Source organism: Dendrobates tinctorius, unplaced genomic scaffold (assembly GCF_039654945.1).
Source record: "Dendrobates tinctorius isolate UK_male_01 unplaced genomic scaffold, ASM3965494v1 ptg000089l, whole genome shotgun sequence".
Classification (NCBI taxonomy): Eukaryota; Metazoa; Chordata; class Amphibia; order Anura; family Dendrobatidae; genus Dendrobates; species Dendrobates tinctorius.
This window is the reverse complement of record NW_027361757.1, coordinates 6,210,996-6,232,708: the sequence shown is the minus strand read 5'-3', so window position 1 is coordinate 6,232,708 and position 21,713 is coordinate 6,210,996. Positions and strand designations below refer to the sequence as shown.

General features: G+C 42.3%; 1 protein-coding gene across 4 annotated transcripts in view; it reads left to right on the top strand.

The window, feature by feature from the left end:
• The window catches only part of PALD1 (phosphatase domain containing paladin 1), a 433,079-nt gene that overhangs the window by 315,106 nt on the left and 96,260 nt on the right, over positions 1–21,713 (top strand). For 3 of the 4 annotated variants that reach the window (XM_073585784.1, XM_073585787.1, XM_073585786.1), the window contains one exon: positions 17,523–17,654. The exons of the other annotated variant lie outside the window; for it this stretch is intronic. In XM_073585784.1, the coding sequence (XP_073441885.1) occupies positions 17,523–17,654 (132 nt within the window). The remainder of the gene's footprint in view (positions 1–17,522; positions 17,655–21,713) is intronic. 4 annotated transcript variants of the gene reach the window in all.

Here is a 21,713-nt window from a genome sequence, read left to right as displayed (position 1 = left end):
ATAGCACCGCAGATCATCACAGAACCTCCGCCATATTTTATGGTTAGGAGAAAGCAGTCTGAATGAAATGCTTCTTTCGGCTGTCTCCAAACGTACACTCGGCCGGAGGTCGGAAATAGGGTAAACGATGATTCGTCTGAGAATGCCACGTGTTTCCACTGCTCGAGGGACCAATTCTGGAGGTTTCTACACTACTTTAAACGCTTGGAAACATTTGTTATTGAGAGCAGCGGTTTTCTAATTGCAGCTCTTCCGTGGAATCCAGATTTGTGCAGCTCCCGACGAACAGTTTTCGTGGAATCTGGGTTCTGTAGGTGTTCATTGAGCTCAGCAGTGATTTTCGGAGCTGTGGCCTTGCGATCCCCTCTCACAATTCGTTTTACAGTCTGACGGTCTCTCTGTCAACTTCGACTTTCGGCCGGACCTGTGCTTTGCTGCGGACATTTTTCCTTCTCTTTCAAACTCAGTCATTACTTTGGAGACAGTACCTCTTGACACGCCAAGCATTCGGGCACTTTCTGTTACACTAGCGCATGCCATACGAGCACCAACAATTTGGCCTCTTTGAAAATCCGAGAGGTCTGCCAATTGGTATCAGGTTTTCATCAATGTTCTTACAATTCTGCAAAACAAACAGTTAATTTACATACAGATATCACATAACACAAATAATCAACTACAAAACATTACCATATGTCACGGTTTGCATGTCTATAACGTGTTCGAAGATTATGATGCCAAAACGTTGGGAGTTTCCATTATCTTGTCCAACACCTGTATATTCACTTGCAGGACACCTTGTACTTTTTATACTTTTGATAATTCTTAATGACATTGGCTATATGTTTGGGGTCATCCTGCTGCAGAAAATAGTTGGAGCCAATCAATCACTTCCCTGATGGTATGGCATGATGGATAAGTATCTGCCCTTATTCCTCAGCATTGAAGACATCATTAATCCTGACCAAATCCCAAACTCCATTTGCTGAAATGTAGCAGCAAACTTAGAGATCCTCCACCATGCTTCACTGAGGCATGCAGACACTCATTATTGTTCCGCTCTTCCATTTTTCTGCATCCATGTTCCCATGTCTTTGTGCATAGTTGTTACTTGGCCTTGTTTCCAAAGTAAGGCTTTTTGAATGCATTTGTTCCATGTAGACTACGTCTAGCAGAGACCTATAGACCAAACTCTACTAGAACAGCTAAACTTTATATGACGTTAATCGGCATCCATGTGAATTATGGCAGCTGTGCGCTGACTACTTTTTAACATGAGTTTTAATGTGATTGGCTAATTCTGAACACAAATCACATGCCCCTTCAAATTATTTCATTTTTTGTCAATGGATTTATGCAGTTTATAGGTGGCAAAAAAATTGAAAAAGTTCTGAAATGATTCTTCTTGGCATTATTTTTTTTTTTTTAACCCGGCATTTTAACAGGTGTGTAGACTATTTATACAATAGAACTTGGCACTCAATTTATATAATGTGTGAAAAAACTTTAATGCAGTCCAATATACAGCACAAACATTTCTGTTATTAGGAGACCTTACTCAGTGTACTGACTGCTTTTTTCAAAACGTATTGGTTACATGGGTCACATGGTGTTAAATGACACCTGTGAAGTCAAAAATGCTTTCTAATGAGAAAGCTGAAAAGAGACATGTACAGTCATGGCCAAAAGTATTGTCACCCCTGCAATTCTGTCAGATAATACTCAGTTTCTTCCTGAAAATGATTGTAAACACAAATTCTTTGGTATTATTATCTTCATTTAATTTGCCTTAAATGAAAAAACACAAAAGAGAATGAAGCAAAAAGCAAAACATTGATCATTTCACACAAAACTCCAAAAATGGGCCAGACAAAAGTATTGGCACCCTCAGCCTAATACTTGGTTGCACAACCTTTAGCCAAAATAACTGCGACCAACCGCTTCCGGTAACAATCAATGAGTTTCTTACAGTGCTCTGCTGGAATTTTAGACCATTCTTCATTGGCAAACTGCTCCTGGTCCCTGATATTTGAAGGGTGCCTTCTCCAAACTGCCATTTTTAGATCTCTCCACAGGTGTTCTATGGGATTCAGGTCTGGACTCATTGCTGGCCACCTTAGAAGTCTCCAGTGCTTTCTCTCAAACCATTTTCTAGTGCTTTTTGAAGTGTGTTTTGGGTCATTGTCCTGCTGGAAGACCCATGACCTCTGAGGGAGACACAGCTTTCTCACACTGGGCCCTACATTATGCTGCAAAATGTGTTGCAGTCTTCAGACTTCATAATGCCATGCACACGGTCAAGCAGTCCAGTGCCAGAGGCAGCAAAGCAGCCCCAAAACATCAGGGAACCTCCGCCATGTTTGACTGTAGGGACCGTGTTCTTTTCTTTGAATGCCTCTTTTTTTCTCCTGTAAACTCTGTTGATGCCTTTGCCCAAAAAGCTCTACTTTTGTCTCATCTGACCAGAGAACATTGTTCCAAAACATTTTAGGCTTTTTCAGGTAAGTTTTGGCAAACTCCAGCCTGGCTTTTTTATGTCTCGGGGTAAGAAGTGGGGTCTTCCTGGGTCTCCTACCATACAGTCCCTTTTCATTCAGACGTCGACGGATAGTATGGGTTGACACTGTTGTACCCTTGGACTGCAGGGCAGCTTGAACTTGTTTGGATGTTAGTCGAGGTTCTTTGTCCAACATCCGCACAATCTTGCATTGAAATGTCTTGTCAATTTTTCTTTTCCGTCCACATCTAGGGAGGTTTGCCACAGTGCCAAGGGCTTTAAACTTCTTGATGACACTGCACATGGTAGACACAGGAACATTCTGGTCTTTGGAGATGGACTTGTAGCCTTGAGATTGCTCATGCTTCCTCACAATTTGGTTTCTCAAGTCCTCAGACAGTTCTTTGGTCTTCTTTCTTTTCTCCATGCTCAATGTGGTACACACAAGGACACAGGACAGAGGTTGAGTCAACTTTAATCCATGTCAACTGGCTGCAAGTGTGATTTAGTTATTGCCAACACCTGTTAGGTGCCACAGGTAAGTTACAGGTGCTGTTAATTATACAAATTAGAGAAGCATCACATGATTTTTTGAATAGTGCCAATACTTTTGTCCACCCTCTTTTTTATGTTTGGGATGGAATTATATCCAATTTGGCTTTAGGACAATTCTTTTTGTGTTTTTTCATTTAAGACAAATTAAATGAAGATAATACCAAAGAATTTGTGTTTGCAATCATTTTCAGGAAGAAACTGAGTATTATCTGACAGAATTGCAGGGGTGTCAATACTTTTTGGCCACAACTGTATTCCACTGTGGTTGTAAAACCTGGGCCCAATTTCTCAGGTTTGCTCATGAGTAGTAGTTAGGTATAGATCCAGTGTCCTCCGGGTATCTGGCATGTACTGTATCAGTGGTGTTCAGTGGGTATGTGTCTGGTTCCAATACAATATCCGCTGCTAGTTGGAGTGCACTGATGAAATCTTTTTTATTGTATATTGGACTGCATTAAAGTGTTTTCATGGATTATCTAAGTTGAGTGCCAAGTTCTATTCTCTTTATATATTGGTTTGGGAACCTACTTGTGCACCTTCACAGTTGTGCCACAGTCTACTATCTACCTCTGTAAACTATTTGTCTTATGTTGTTCTGTACTATTAGCATAATTCAAATTGTCATTAACAGAATTAACACTCTGTGATGTTTGCATGAAACCTTTTTTTTTTCTGATTGAACTTCCCACTTTAACCCCTTCAAGACCAAGCCTATTTTGACCTTAATGACCAAGGCCATTTTTTGCAATTCTGACCAGGGTCCCTTTGAGGTAATAACTCTGGAACGCTTAAACGGATCCTAGCGATTCTGAGATTGTTTTTTCGGGACATATTGGGCTTCATGTTAGTGGTAAATTTAGGTCGATAATTTTTGCGTTTATTTGTGAAAAAATTGGAAATTTTGCAAAAATTTTGCAATTTTCAAAATTTGAATTTTTATTCTGTTAAATCAGAGAGTTATGTGACACAAAATAGTTAACAAATAACATTTACCACATGTCTACTTTACATCAGCACAATTTTAGAACAAAATTTTTTTTTGTTAGGAAGTTATAAGGGTTAAAAGTTGACCAGTGATTTCTCATTTTTACAACAAAATTTACAAAACCATTCTTTTAGGGACCACCTCACATTTGAAGTCATTTTGAGGGGTCTATATGGCAGAAAATATCCCAAAAGTGACATCATTCTAAAAACTGCACCCCACAAGCTACTCAAAACTACATTCAATAAGATTATTAACCCTTCAGGTGCTTCACAGGAACTAATGCAACGTGGAAGGAAAAAATGGACGTTTTAATTTTTCGAACAATTTTCTTTTAGCATCAATTTTTTCATTTTCACATGGGCAACAGGTTAAAATGGATCCAAAAATTTCTTGGGCAATTTCTCCTGAGTACACCGATACCTCATATGTGGTCATAAACCATTGTTTGTGCCCACAGCAGGGCCCGGAAGGGAAGAAGCGCCATTTGACTTTTTGAATGGAAAATTAGCTCCGATCGTTAGCGGACACCATGTCTCATATGGAAAACCCCATTTTGGAAACTAGACCCCCTCCCCCAAGGAACTTATCTAAATGTGTGGTGAGCACTTTGAACCCCCAAATGCTTCACAGAAGTTTAAAACGCAGAGCTTTGAAAATAAAAAATCATTTTTTTCCTCAAAAAATGATTTTTTTAGCCCGCAATTTAATATTTTCACAGGGCTGACAGGAGAAATTGTGCCCCAAAAATTGTCCAGTTTGCCCTGAGTATGCTGGTACCCCATATGTGGGGGGTAACCACTGTTTGTACACACGTCAGAGCTTGGAAGGGAAGTAGTGACATTTTGAAATGCTGTCTTTGATGGAATGGTCTGCGGGCGTCATGCTACGCTTGCAGAGCCTCTGATGTGCCTGAACAGTAGAAACCCCCCACAAGTGACCCCATTTTGTAAACTAGACCCCCAAAGGAACTTATCTAGATGCGTGGTGAACACTTTGAACCCTCAAATGCTTTACAGAAGTTTATAACGCAGAGCCATGAAAATAAAAAATAATTTTTTTTCCTAAAAAAATTATAATTTAGCCTGCAATTTTTTATTTTCACAAGGGTAAGAGGAGAAATTGGACCCCAAAAGTTGTTGTCTAGTTTGTCCTGAGTATGCTGATACCCCATATGTTGGGGTAAACCACTGTTTGGGCGCATGGCAGAGCTCGGAAGGGAGAAAGCACTGCTGTTTGACTTTTTGAATGGAAAATTGGCTGGAATCAATGGTGGTGCAATGTCATGTTTGGAGCCCCCCTGATGTGTCTAAATAGTGGCAACCCCTCAATTCTAACTCAACCGTAACCCCAACCAAAACCCTAACCACAACCCTAACCCCAACACATCCCTAATCCCAACCCTAACCACAAGCCTAACCCTAATCCCAACCCTAACCCCAACACACCCCTAACCCTAATCTTAGCCCTAATTCCAACCCTAGCCCTAATTCCAACCCTAGCCCTAATTCCAACCCTAGCCCTAATTCCAACCCTAGCCCTAATTCCAACCCTAGCCCTAATTCCAACCCTAGCCCTAATTCCAACCCTAGCCCTAATTCCAACCCTAGCCCTAATTCCAACCCTAGCCCTAATTCCAACCCTAGCCCTAATTCCAACCCTAGCCCTAATTCCAACCCTAGCCCTAATTCCAACCCTAGCCCTAACCGTAATGGAAAAATAAAAATAAAAATATTTTCTTTATTTTGTTTGTCCCTACCTGGGGTGATAAGGGGGGCGGAGATTTACTTTTTTTATTTTTTTTTATTTTGATCACTGTGAGAGTTTATCACAGTGATCAAAATGAATGAATGGAATCTGCAGCTTGCAGATTCGACGGAGGAGGGACACCGGGAGCAACACGGGGACTCACAAGGTACCGGGGGGAAGTACTGTGATCAGAGGGCAGGAGAGGGGGAGCAGATAATGACTGCTGCGGCAGATTGCCGCTGTTATTCGGTGGCGGGGGCAGATTGCCACCTTCAACCTGTGGTGGGGGTCTTATTGCGGTCTCCAGCCATGTCCGATGTTACTGCAGCATCGGCCATGGCTGGATTGTAATATTTCATCAAATTTTAAAAGCCAATAAGAGCGATCGTAGCCACGGGAGGGGGGCGAAGCCACCCCCCTGGGGTGAAGTACAAAGCCCCCTGTATCTGCGAGTCGGGTGACCTTTCATTGACCCCAGTCACCCGACCCGCAGGGGGGCTATCAATTCATGACACAGCATATGCATCATTGGTCGGATTGGCACCGACTTTCATGACGCATACGCTGTCACTGGTCGGGAAGGGGTTAACGGGAATTGGTCATCTGATTCATGTTACCCAAACCGCTGGGAGCATGAGTGGTGATCGAGTTCTGCTCCACCCTTGACTGCTGTTTCCAGCACCACTGCAGGTGATTGATAGCGCTCTCCTGTAGCAAGAGACTTGGGGGCTTACTGACAATTCACCCTTATAAAATATAACTTTTAATAATGTGAGTAATGTTTAAAAATAGACCCAAAATAAAGTGAAAAAGTTCAACATGCACAAATATGTATTTTTATATATACATGAGGGGCTAGTGAAAATAGAGAGTAGGATAATATGATGTATGAAGAACTGACACTATACTCCCCTGGTGCGCACCCCTTCCTCACATCGGCTTAGTGTAACTGTTTATCACTGACTGTGGCACATTTTTCCTTAGCATGCTATAGAAACTAAATGTAATAGATGATAACCTGTTCATGGGTATCGCAGATTTGATCTTGGATATTTCCCTAGGCATAAGGAATACACACAGTTATACATCATCTTTACCATCCTCACAGATGAGGCTTTATATAGGGCTATAGTCGTCTTTTGTGTCTTATTTTGTGACTACATTTTTCTTGCCAGACTATGTCGACATTTGTATAGAAACTGTAAGGTACTATCAATTGGATTACTGTGGTGGACAGGGGAGTATAGTGTTAGTTCTTCATACATCATACTATCCTACCCTCTGTTTTCACTAGCCCCTTATGTATATATAAAAATACATATTTTTGCACGTTTATCTTTTTCACCTTATTTTGGGTCTATTTTTAAACATTACTTATTAAAAGTTATATTTTATAAGGGTTGATAAAATCCACTTTATGTAAGCTCGTAGCCTTACAGCTATCAAAACGCGTGCAATAGTGCAGCCTCACTGGAAAGGACTAACAGAACCACTATAAAAGCTGAGGCAGCGAAATCAGCAGCCATTTTAAATGTTCTTTTTATGCACAGTAACAGTGTGCTCCCTTTCCGGTTTTTATGAGAATTGACGAATCGACAAGTGAGTGCACTGTCACTGAGAGTGAATTGTAAGGAGAAAACATGGCAAGCTTTTTACAAGATTGGTCTATCGAATAGGTAATTAGCATCTCAGCAGACACAGAAACTTAGTATGTTCATTCTTTTAGCTTTTGAAGGAGACAAAATTTGAAGCATGGTAGGTCTTAAGAGACTAGCCTTTAGTCAGCTTTCAGAATATTTTTTGGGGGGGCGGGATGGGGTCACGTAACGAGAGAGATATATATATATATATATATATATATATATATATATATATATATATATATATATATATATATATATATATATATATATATATATATTTTTTTTTTTTATTCCAAAGCCAAAATGTTTAAAATTAATATTGCCATTAGACTTAAATACATTGTAACGGAATACTAAAAAAACATGCAATTGTAATATCTGTAGATTGACCACTTTAACAATTCAAATGAGCCCTGTGTTTAGAACATAGTGTACCCTATAGTAGAATCTACAATCCAGTCTTAAAATGACTCCAAAGTAGATGCTACCAGCTGAGTTATGGGTTATACTGGCAACTTACACTATATTATTTCACAATAACCCCTGTCAGCATGTCAACAGTATGTGGTATTGGTTTGGACTTCAGCTCTTCAGAAGGGAATCTCTTGTCTCCAGTATCATATATCATTAAATTAGGAACAACTGTGAGAGACTACTAGCTTTAATTGTGTTTGCTTGTGGGGAGATGACAAACATTTTATTAACCCACTGCCAACATCACTAACTTTCCTGGAAGTTATTATTGTTAAACAGTTTCTCTGGACTTGAGCTAATACATGTTAGTATACAATGTAAACTAGAAGCTTGGGCTGATAAATGGCAAATGAGCTTTAATGGGGATAAATGTAAGGTCATGCACTTGGGTAGAACAAACAAGATGTATAATTATGTTCTTAATTGTACAACACTGGGCAAAACTGTCACTGAAAAAGACCTGGGTGTATGGGTGGATGACAAACTCACATTTAGTGGCCAGTGTCAGGCAGCTGCTGCAAAGGCAAATAAAATAATGGGAAGCATTAAACGAGGCATAGATGCTCATGAGGAGAACATAATTTACCTCTATATAAGTCACTAGTGCAACTACACTTAAGGGCCTGTTACACGTAGCGATATCGCTAGCAATATTGCTGTATCGTCACTGGTTTTGTGACGTAGCAGCGATATTGCTAGCGATATCGCTACATGTGACACTTACCTCCGACCGGCTCCCCCGCGATAATCGCTGATCGCTCGAGAATGGCCTGGGCCATTTGTCGTCGGCCGATTCCTGCTGGGCTTCCTGTGGCGCCGACGAGCGACACGGGCGGGAGGACGTCAGGATCGCCTCGTCTGACAGGTAAGTAGTGACCCCCGACCCCTGCGATGTCACTGGTGAGATCTGCCTGTGTGGCAGCTCACTAGCGACCACTTAGCGATGCACCAGCGATCCATATCATTGTCGGGATTGCTTGTGCATCGCTACGTGTAACGGTACCCTTAGAATGCTGTGAACAGTTGTGGTCTCCGGTGTATAAGAAAGACACAGCTGAACTGGAGCTGGTGCAGAGAAGAGCGACCAAGGTTATTAGGGAACTGGGGGGTCTGCAATACCAAGACAGGTTACTACACTTGGGGTTATTTAGTTTGGAAAATCGAAGGCTTAGGGGTGATCTTATTACAATGTATAAATATATGCGGGGACAATACAAAGACCTTTCTAATGATCTTTTTACTCTTAGACCTGTGACAGGGACAAGGGGGCATCCTCTACGTCTGGAGGAAAGAAGGTTTAAGCATACTCACAGACGCGGATTCTTTACTGTAAGAGCAGTGAGACTCTGGAACTCTCTGCCATATGATGTTGTAATGAGTGATTCCCTACTAAAATTTAAGAAGGGACTGGATGCCTTTCTTGAAAAGTATAATATTACAAGGTATATACACTAGTTTCCTTAATATTGCGTTGATCCAGGGAGCTAGTTTGATGGCCGTATGTGGAGTCGGGAAGGAATTTTTTTCCCCAATGTGAAGCTTACTGTTTGCCACATGGGTTTTTTTTGCCTTCCTCTGGATCAACATGTTAGGGCAAGTTAGGATAGGATATGGGGTGAACTAGATGGACTTAAAGTCTTCCTTCAACCTTAATAACTATGTTACTATCAAGGCCAAAAGTTTTGAGACACAAATTAACTTTCGCACAAAAACCATTTTCACTTTATTTCAGCCCTGCTACATCTTTTCCATCTTCTCATTCACTCAGGAGATAGTGTAAAGGGCATGTCACACTAAGAGATATCGCTAGCAATATCGCTATTACTAGTGACGTTATAGCGATATTGCTAGCGATATCTCTGTGTCTGATACTTACCTACGACCGGCTCCCCCGCTGATTATCGCTGATCGCGCGAGAACGTTCAGGACTGTTTCTCGTCGTCAGCTTCCTGTGGCGCTTCCTGCTGTGAGGACGAGCGACGCGTGGAGCCGGGCGGGAGGACGCAGGATCACCTGGTGTGACAGGTAAGTAGCGATCCCCTACCCCAGCGATGTCGCTAGTGAGATCTGCCTATGTGGCAGCTCACTAGCGACCACTTAGCGATGTACCAGCGATCCTGACCGCGTCATATCGCTGGTCGGGATCGCTGGTACATCGCTAAGTGTGACAGTACCTTTAAAGAAGAAAAGACAGCTGACATGACTGTCATGGTGATTGAATTATAAGATCAGACTGGTTGCTTTAAAAGGAGGCTGGTGCTTAAAATTGTCTTTTTCTGTTAACCATGGTTATTAAACATGAATGAATATATTGAAGTGCAATTGAATTCTACTTGAATATTACAAAAAAATCTGCCAAAATGCAGGCTTTTTATAATTTGCCTCTATGCGAATTTAGCAAAATGGCGGCTGCTATCCACCATGTTGCTGCACCATAAAGGGTCATCAAAAGATTAAAAATAATAAAGACCACATATACTCTCCTTTCCGCTCACCTCTCCGGACCCTTGGCACCTCGCAGTCACATGCCTGGTTTTGTCTCTTTTTTTATCACCCCTGCAAGTGGTGAATTCTCGGGCCTCTTTGCGCTACGACTGAGCTTCCGGCTCTAATAAGAGCCAGGATGTTTCACTGCATGTAAGTGCAATTCACTGTGCATATCATGACATTGTGACCATACATGTGCTTCCGCAAAGCTGTTGTGGGTGTAATGAGAACCAGAAGTTCCAGCCTAAGATGAATCTGTGATTCAGCACTTGCAGAAGTGATATGATGCAACTAAAGGCCCCGTCACACACAGCAAGATCGCTAGAGAGATCGCTGATTTTGTGACGCATCAGTGATCTCGCTGTGTGTGGCACGCATCAGCGACCCCCCCCCCCCCACGGGTATCGCTGATTGTGCACGAATGTCCTGGGCCGTTTTTTGATCGTTAGTCTCCCGCTGGCCAACGCGCATCGCTGCGTGTGGCAGCGGGAGACCAACGATGAGCGAGCTCCCAGCGCTGTAAGCAGACGCTGAGAGCTGGTATCCAAGGTAAATATCAGGTAAATATCAGGTAACTAAGCGCGCACGTTGCTTAGTTACCCACTGTGTACCTTGGATACCTGCGTGCTGGCGCTGGGAGCTGATATCCAAGGTACACAGCGGGTAACTAAGTGATGCGCGCGCTTAGTTACCCGATATTAACCTTGGATACCAGCATCCTCACTGGTCCTGATCGCTGGTGAAATCTGCCTGTTTGGCTGCTCAAAAGTGATCATGTAGCGAGGCACCAGCGATCCTGACAAGGTCGTATCGTTGTTGGGATTGCTGGTGCATCGTTTAGTGTGACGGCACCCTAAGACAGGTCGGGTGACTGCTAGGATACCAAATGAGGTGAGTGGTAAGGTGAGTATAAGTTTTTTTTGTTTGGTTTTTTTTATTGTTTTTTACATCTTGTGTTTAGTATGCTCTGTAGTTTGTAAAGAACCCACAGCATAAAAAGTAGCATTTTATTTGCAGAGAATAATTTTTCTGAAAATCGAATTTTCAGGTAAAATCCACACAGACGCAAATTCTAATTTTGCCTGATTCGCTCTTCTTGAATGGTTACCTCCATGGAAACCCCTGCAGCCATTATTGCTTTGAATCAGTAGGGCCTTACAGGCAAAGACATTTTGCTTGTAAGATTGCGCTAAGTCAAACATTTATCAGATAATCAAGAACTTCAAAGAAAAGGGTGGAAGTTCTTTAAAGAAAACTTCAGGGCGCATAAGAAAGTCCAGCAAGTGCTGGCACCATCTCATTAAAAGGGTTCAGCTACAGGAATGGTTCAACACCAGTGCAAAGCTTGCTCGGGAATGGCTTCAGGCAGGGGATATTGCATCTGCACGCACAGTGAGACTAAGGTTTGGCCTGGTGTCAAGAAGGGCACCAAAGAAGCCACTTCTCTTCCAATAAATTTATCAAAGACATACTGACGTTCTACAGAAAACACAGGGTTTGCACTGCAGATAACTAAGGTAAAGTTATTTTTTCTGAAGCCCCCTTCACATTATTTGAGACTTCAGGGGGAAGTATTGACCAGGGAAGAGAAAGAGGGCACTACCATGAATCCTGCATCATGTCAACAGTAAAGCATACTGAGACCATTCATGTCTGGGGTTGTTTTCATCAATGGGAGTGGACCCGCTCATTATTTTGTCTAAGAACACTGCCATGAATAAAGAATGGGACCTAAACATCCACAAAGAGCAACTTCTCCAATGATCCCGGAGCAATTTGGTGATGAACAGTGCTTTTTCCAGCATGATGGAGCACAATGTCGCAAGGCAAACGTTATAGCGAAGTGTCTCCATGAACAAAACCATTCCATTTTGGGTCCATGACCAGGACACTCCCCAGATCTCCATCACATTGAGAATCTGTGGTCAGTACTGAAAGACACAAAGACACAAAAATTGTGAGAAATTGCATGCACTGGTTAGGCAAGAACAGGTTGTCATCAGTCAGGATATAGCCCAGCATTCCAGGGCGAATTACAGAAGTCTTGAAAAATAGGGATCAACACTGTAAATATTAAGTCTTTGCATATACTTGTTGCATGTGCTAATAAAAGTTTAAAAACGTATTAAATGCTATTTCACTTCAGTAACCATAGAAACATTTGACTAAAAGGTCTAAAACCTCAGAAGCGGCAAACTTTATGAAAAACAAAGTGTCCGTCTCAAACACTTTTGGTAAAATTCAAAACTCATATTTGGTCTTGTATATCTAGATCTTAAATCAGTTATTTTTATACATTCAAGTTTCATGCGTTCATCTCCATTCCGTCATTCATTATAGACACCCTATTATACAACCTGCTTCCTGTTTCTGAGTTTTGAATGTGTTCATTACATTAATATACAGTGGTGCTTGACAGTTTGAGCTCTTTAGAATTTTCCTATATTTCTGAAAAATTTGACTTAAAACTGTACCTGAATTTCACAAAATCCTAAGTTTAGGTAGAGAACCAAAAGGCAAAAATATTAACTATCATTTTATTATTGAGGAAAACTGTCCAATATCAAGATGAGTGGAACCCGCTCCCACGAGAGGTGGTGAGTTCTCCTTCCATGGAAGTCTTCACACAGAGGCTGGACAGACATCTATCTGGGATGATTTAGTGAATCCTGCATTGAGCAGGGGGTTGGACCAGATGACCCAGGAGGTCCCTTCCAACTCTAACATTCTATGATTCTATGAAGATCTGTGAATGGCCAAAGTCTTGTGCTTTCAGTCAATGGGATGACAATCCGGTCTGAGTGGGTGACCTATTTTTATTTAAAGTACATGGAAATATCAAAGTTTGGTCTTCACAACATGTTTGTGGAAATGTATCTTGGCATGAACAAAGGAGATTTTTGAGGACTTCCGAAGAAGAGATGATGATCATCACACTGGAAAAGGTTACAAAAATATCTCTAAAGAGTTTTGACTCCACAAATCCACATTTGTACAGCAACTAAAGGCCTCTATTACATTAGCTAATGTTCATGAGTCCACCATCAGGAGGATACTGAGACACAATGATGTGCATTGCAGACATGGCAGAACTGCAAGGAGAAAGCCAGTGTTCTCCAAAAAGAACATTGCTGACTATCTGTCTCCAAAGGGTGACCTGGACAAGCCAAAAGGTTATTGGAACAATGTTTTGTAGTTGAAGGAGACAAAAATAGAGCTTTCTGGTTTAATTTGAAAATGTTTGTTTTGATAAAGTAAAACACTCTAAGGCTATGGGCCCACGTAGCGTTTTAAAACGCACAATGAAAACCGGACTCCTTCCCAGAAATCACGCGTTTTTTTCCACACTATTTCACTGCGATTTTACAGCGATTCTGTTTGCGATTTTGCCGCGATTTTCTCAAGCACTTTCCAAGCGATTTGAAGCATTGCGTGGAAAGTGATTGACAGGTTGGTCACACTCGTCAAACATAGTGTTTGACAAGTGTGACCAGCTTTTTACTATTGAGGCCGCCTATGCGGCATCAATAGTAAAAGATAGAATGTTAAAAATGATAAATAAAAAATCGGGGTATATTAACCTTCCGAAGTCCCGCGCTGCCATCCCGGGCTTTAGCGTTCCCAGCGATGCCTTGCGAGACCTGTGATGACGTTGGTCTCGCATTACTATAGCGATCTCGCGAGACCACGTCATCACAGGACCTTGCCGCAAGGCATTACTGGGTACGCTGAGGCCCAGGAATGCAGCGCGGGACGTCGGAAGGTAAATATACCCCGATTTTTTATTTTTTATTTTTTTTACAGGGGTATGATACCCAGGGCCTGGAGGACAGTCTCCTCTCCTCCACACCGTGGGTACCAACCGCACATGAGACGCTTAACTTCCCGCATGGTGGGCATAGCCACATGCGGGAAGTAAGCGATTCTCATGCATTCCTATGGGTGCGTAATCGCGGCAATTCTTTGCGATTCCGCACAAAAGAATGATGATGCTGCGTTTTTTTTCCGCGATGTGATTCCGCCGCGGAAAAAAGCGCAGCATTAGCACAGCATGTGCGGAATGCCATAGGAATGCATGGGGTGCGTCATTTACACGATTTTTAAACGTTTTCGCAGCGTTTTTGCTCCGAAAATCGCGGCAAAAACGCTAAAAATCGCATCGTGGACACACAGCCTTACAGTGTAAACACCTCATACCTGAGAATCACGATGTTTGAGGTATCATAGGTTTGAGCCTATTTTGCTGCATGTGTGCGTGGACAGCTGCAATCGTTGATGAAACAACGAATTAGGTATGAGGTTTCTGTCCATAAGCTGAATTTCAAGAGATCATGGGTCTTGTAGCAAGGCAACAACCCTAAGGAGAAAATTTGTTCTAAAAAGAATAAAGTTTTGGAATGACTGTAATCTGTAAAACTGAAGCAAGCAGTTCATGGGAGAAAAACCCACAAACACTACAGAGATTAAGTTGTCTTGTAGGGAGCAATGGGCTAAAATTCCTCTCCATTGCAAAAGGATGAACTGCATTATATATAGTGCAGTTGTTTTTTTAATCCCTTGGTGACCGGGCCAAATTTTTTATATCTGACCAATGTCACTTTATGTAGTAATAACTCTGGAACGCTTCAACATATCACAGTGGTTTTGAGACTATTTTTTCGTGACACAGTATACTTTATGATAATGGTACATTTAGGTTGATATGTTTTGTGGTTATTTTTAAAAGCTATCTAAAATTTGCCAAAACTGCAGAAAATTGCAATTTTCAAACGTTAAATAAAAAGACAAAATGAGCAAAAACCCTGCTGTAACTAAGTAAGTAAAAGCAAAAGTGCATCTAAATAATAGAGTTTTTAGTAATACTGTTTTTGATCAAAAGTAGCATGAAAGCTATCCCACCACAACACGGTAACTCTGTTCGGGATAGTCCTACACTGTCTAATATTAAAAACCTTGCCTTGTATCAAAGTTGACCTCAATGTGTGAACAAGGGCAGACAAAAGGACCGGGTCCCAAACAGTAGACACCAGTCTGGGGAAGCCTTATATACAATTTCCGTGTCGTGGTGGGATGGCTTTCATGCTACTTTTGATCAAAAACAGTATTACTAAAAACTCTGTATTATTTAGATGCCCTTTTGCTTTTACTTACTGTATTTTTCGCTTTATAAGACGCTCCGGATTATAAGACGCACCACAATTTTTGAGGAGAAAAATAAGAAAAAAATATTTTTTAATAAAATGGTGGTGCCTCTTATAATCCTTGCATCTTATTGCTTACCGGGGTTGGTGGCTGCGGTGTAGAGGGGTCCCAGGCTCGCTGCTGGAGGAGGCAGGCGTGGAGTGATGCTGCAGGCCGCATTCAGGGATGAGGGGGGGCTCCGATGTGTGCTGTTGCTGCTGCAGAGTCTTGTGCTGGTGTCAGGTTTCTCCACTTGTCCGGCGGTTGGAGGCCGGTGCTGCGGGTGCTCCGGTGCGGCGTTGTGTGCCCATCGATGCCCGGGGCTCTGCCGACATTGTTCGACAGACCAGAGCCCCAGCATTTCCTCGGTTCCCTGTATATGTGCGCTGAAGTGCCGGTAAAAAAAAAATGGCCGCCGGCGCGTGCGCAGATGGGATCTCGGGACCAGTTCTCGAGAGATGAGATCTGAAATCTCATCTCTCGAGAGCTGGGTCCCGAGATCCCATCTGCGCACGCGCGGCGGCCATTTTTTTGCAGGCACCACCGCGCGCACACAGGGAACCCAGGGAAAATGGCCGCCGGCGCGTGCGCAGATGGGATCTCGGGACCCACCTCTCGAGAGATGAGATTTCAAATCTCATCTCTCGAGAACTGGGTCCCGAGATCCCATCTGCGCACGCGCCGGCGGCCATCTTTTTACCGGCACACAGGGAACTGAGGAAATGCCGGGGCTCTGGCCTGTCGCACAATGTTGGCAGAGCCCCGGGCATCGACGGGCACACAACGCGGCACCGGACACACCCGCAGCAGCGGCCAGCAACCGCCGGACGCCCCCGATCACAGCCTAGGTAAGGCATGTCCGCTTTGTAAGACGCACCCCTGTTTTCCCCCCAAATTTTGGGGAAAAAAAGTGCGTCTTACAAAGCGGAAAATACGGTACTTAGTTACAGCAGGGTTTTTGTTTATTTTGTCTTTTGCAGGTTTTATAATTTTCAAACTTTGAAAGGTTATCCCTTTACTCCAGATAGTCTTATCACACAAAAAAATTAATAAATAACGTTTCCCTCCTGCCTGCTTTAAATCGGCACCACTTGTAAAATGTTATTTTATTTTGTTAGCATTTTAGGAGGCTTAAAAATGTAGCAGCAATTTTTCCTTTTTCCAAGGAAATTTACAAAATATTTCTTTTAGGGACCTATCCAGGGTTGATGTGACTTCGGGGGTCCTATATATTGGCAACCCCCCAAAAGTGATACCATTTTAAAAACAGCACCCCTTGATATATTGAAAACTGCTGTCAGGTAGTTTATTAACCCTTCATATGCTTTTCAGGAATTAAAGCAAAGTGACATAACAGGAATGAAAAAAATTATTTTTACGACCTAAATGTCACTAACGTCTGAACATGTTACTCTAGCCGGAAGACTCTAAAGCCGCTATTTGGTCATGAATTGCCTTGGCAAACATCAGGACCACACAATCATGATCTCAGGATGTCAATAGTAAATTAGTATTTAAGGTTGAAGGAAGACTTAAAATCCATCTAGTTCTACCCATAGCCTAACATGTTGATCCTGAGGAAAGCAAAAAAAAAAAAAAAAACCCATGCGGCAAACACTAAGCTCCACATTGGGGAAAAAATTACTTGCCAACTCCACATACGGCAATCAGACTAGTTCCCTGGATCAACACTCTATCAAGGAATCTAGTATATATAACCTTTAACATTATACTTTTCAAGAAAGGCATCCAGTCACCTCTTAAATTTTAGTATTGAATCACTCAATACAACAACATACGGAAGAGAGTTCCATAGTCTCACTGCTCTTACAGTAAAGAATCCTCGTCTGTGATTATGAATATATTTATACATTGTAATAAGATCACCCCTAAGCCTTCGTTTTTCCAAACTAAATACCCCCAAGTGTAATAACCTGTCTTGGTATTGCAGACCCCCTATTGCTCTTATAACCTTGGTCGCTCTTGTGTGCACCCGCTCCAGTTCAGCTATGTTTCTAATACACCGGAGACCAGAACTGTACACAGTATTCTAAATGTGGTCGCTCTAGTGACTTATATAGAGGTAAGATTATGTTCTCCTCATGAGCATCTGTGCCTCTTTTAATGCATCCAATTATTTTATTTGCCTTTGCAGCAGCTGCCTGACACTGGCCACTAAATGTGAGTTTGTTGTCCACCCATACACCCAGGTCTTTTACAATGACAGTTTTGCCTAGTGTTTTACAATTAAGCACATAATTATACATCTTGTTCGTTCTACCCAAGTGCATGACCTTACATTTATCCCCATTAAAGCTCATTTGCCATTTATCAGCCCAAGCTTCTAGTTTACATAAATCTTCCTGTAATATTAAATTGTCCTCCTCTGTATTGATTACCCTGCAGAGTTTAGTGTCATCTGCAAATATTGAAATTCTACTCTGTATGCCCCCTACAAGGTCATTAATAAATATGTTAAAAAGAAGCAGGCCCAATACTGACCCCTGTGGTACCCCACTGCTAACTGCGACCCAGGCCGAGTGTGCTCCATTAATAACCAGCCTTTGTTTCCTATCCCTGAGCCTGGGATACACATATTTTCCCCTATCCCCATTGTTCTCATTTTATGTATCAACCTTTTGTGTGGCACCGTATCAAAAGCTTTTGAAAAGTCCATGTACACCACGTCCACTGCATTCCCTTGGTCCAGTCTAGAACTTACCTATTCATAAAAGCTTATCAGATTAGTCTGACAGGAACGTCCCTCATAAACCCATGTTGGTATTGGGTCATGAGGTTATTCTTCTTCAGATACTCCAGTGTAGTATAAGAAAACCCTCCAGGATTTTACCCACAGTTGAGGTTACGCTCACTGGCCTATAATTTATAAGTTCAGTTTTTGTCCCCTTTTTGAATATTGGCACCACATTTGCCATACGCCAGTCCTGTGGTGCATACCCTGTTGTTATGGGATATTTAAAGATTAAAAATAATGTTCTATCTATGACTGAGCTTAATTCCTGCAGTACTCTGGGGTGTATCCCATCTGGGCCCGGGGATTTATCAATTTTAGTGATTTTTAGACGCAGCCATACTTCCTGCTGGGTTAGGCAGGTGACACTTAATGGAGAATTTTTGTTATCACTGATCATGTTATCCATCATGGGATTTTCTTGTGTAAATACTGTAGAAAAAATGTAACTTACAATATTGGCTTTTTCCTCATCTTCATCCACTATTTCACCCAGACTCTGTTAACCATTTATAAGATGTAGTCACTATTGACAGCAGCATCTAAGTGGTTAAACAGATATGGACGGTGCAAACATTGATCGTGGCTAATACAGCAAGTAATCAACTATAGTGTACAGCTGACAGCTGCTGGATTGTCACCTGTATGGGGATGCTCTTATCAGGGACTGCGTTAGGGGCAGGCAGACCAGGCAGCTGCCTAGGGACCCCAGCTAGCGGCAAATCACGCAGCTGCTATGGGACCCCTGTGAGGCTGGGAGGGGGGCCCGCCTGCCCCCAGTGCCGAGTCCCCCCGCCGCTGCATTGAACTATATAGATGCTGGTAGAATTCAAAGCAATGATAGAGGAGAGAGCGTCAGCTGACGCACCCTCTCCCATCATTCCCCGCTCTGCCTCTGACACAGCAGGTGCGTGATGATGTCATCGCGCACTCACTGTGTAACAGGCAGAGCAGGAGACAGGAACCAGGAGCAGCGCGGGCGTGAGGAGTGTTTGTGTTTTTTTTGTTTTTTTGTTTTTTTTTAATATATCAGTGTGAGTACTGGACTGTGGGGTCATTTTGGGGGGCGGCTATATACTATGCTGGGCTATGTACCATGTGGTGTGCTGGACTATATACCATGCTGGGCTATATACCATGCTGGGCTATATACCATGTGGTGCTGGGCTATATACCATGTGGTGCTGGGCTAGTTACCATGTGGTGCTGGACCATATACCATGCTGGGCTATATACCATGTGGTGCTGGGCTATATACCATGCTGGGCTATATACCATGCTGGGCTATATACCATGTGGTGCTGGGCTAGTTACCATGTGGTGCTGGACCATATACCATCCTGGGCTATATACCATGTGGTGCTGGGCTATATACCATGCTGGGCTATATACCATGTGGTGCTGGGCTATATACCATGCTGGACTATATATCATGTGGTGCTGGGCTATATACCATGCTGGGCTGTATACCATGTGGTGCTAGGCTATATACCATGCTAGGCTATATACCATGTGGTGCTGGGCTATATATATACCTTGTTATGCTGTGCTACATACCATGCTTTGCTATATACCATGTAATACTGTGCTATACACCATGGTGGTGCAGTGCTATCTACCATGTGGGGCTGTGCTATATATCATGTGGGGCTGTGCTATATATCATGTGGGGCTGTGCTGTCTACCATGTGGGGCTGTGCTGTCTACCATGTGGGGCTGTGCTGTCTACCATGTGGGGCTGTGCTGTCTACCATGTGGGGCTGTGCTGTCTACCATGTGGGGCTGTGCTATATACCATGTGGGGCTGTGCTGTATACCATGTGGGGCTGTGCTATGTACCATGTGGTGATGGGCTATATACTATGTGGCTGTTTTTTATACTAAGGGGGTACATTTTACATTATAAACTATGGGGGAAGCTGTGCTATATAATATGGGGGGTTACATTATTTTCTATGGGGAGGTGGGCTGTATTATATTCTACTTGGGGCTGTATTATATTTATTACATTCTATGCGGGGTGATTGCATCATACTCTGAGGGGGCTACATTATAATATATGAGGAGGCTACATTGTATTCTATGGGGGCTGCATTATATTCAATGGGGGCTAGATTATATTGTATGGGGGCTTTATTATACTTTGAGGGGGCTACATTACATTCTATGGGGGCTGAATTATACTATCTGAGGAGGGCTACATTGTATTCTATGGAGGGGCTACATTAAACTATATAAGGGGCTGCATTATATTCTATGGAGGGGCTGCATTATATTCTATGGGGGGGTTACATTATATTCTGTGGAGTGGCTACATTGTACTCTGTGGGGTAGCTGCATTATGCTCTAAGGGGTGCTGCATTATATTCTATGGGGGCTACATTATATTGCATGGTGGGCTACATTATACTCTGTGGGGTGGCTGCATTATGCTCTATGGAGTGGCTGCATTATACTATATGTGGGCTGCATTATACTGTATCGAGGACTATGGGGAATACATTATATGTAGAACTATGGGGTGCATTATACTATGTAAAGTGAACTTTACTACATAGATGACTATGGCAGTGTATTATACTATATGAAGCACTATGAGGAGTGTATTATAATATATGGAGGACTGAGCAGTGTATTTTAATATATGGAGGGCTATGAGGAGTGTATTAAACTATTTGGGGGACTGAGGAATGTATTATACTATATGAAGGACTATGGGGCACATTATATTATATGGAGGACTATAGGGAGTATATTCTACAATATGGAGGACTATGGGGTGTAAACTGTAGATGTGCTGCTGATAACATGGTACTGTATGGTGATCTGTTAGTGATCCATTAGTGATTGTTCTGTTCCCATCATTCTTTCTGAGATGGTGGAGTGAGGCCAGGAAACAAGTGTCGAACGACTTCAATATTGTCAATCACACTCCTTTATCGTCCTGAACTCAGGGCATGTAAATACAACCGAAATGCTTCTGTGTGATGTGCAATATGTTAGCCTTTGGGGCCCCATTTTAAACTTTGCCTAGGGCCCCACTTTGCCTAAAACCGGCCATGGCTATTATCTTGTATCTCAGGACAGTTAAAAGACTTATTGGCGGTCATTAAGGGGTTAAAAACCAGTAATGGGGCAAAGATTGCCTCTGGACAAGAATATATCATGTATATTTGTGCAGTACAGATGTTATATCTGTCCCTGATGCCTATATTTATTTTCAGTGTATAGTTTGGTGCTATATTCAAAAACATTTAAGCAAAATTTTAATTTCTGTTTATTGTTCAGCCTTGTTATACAGATTAGAGGTGAGCAGATCACTTTGTGCAACCCTATTCCCAGTCCTGGTCAGAGCTTTCTGGCCATGGATATGAGCTGCGTGAATTTCCT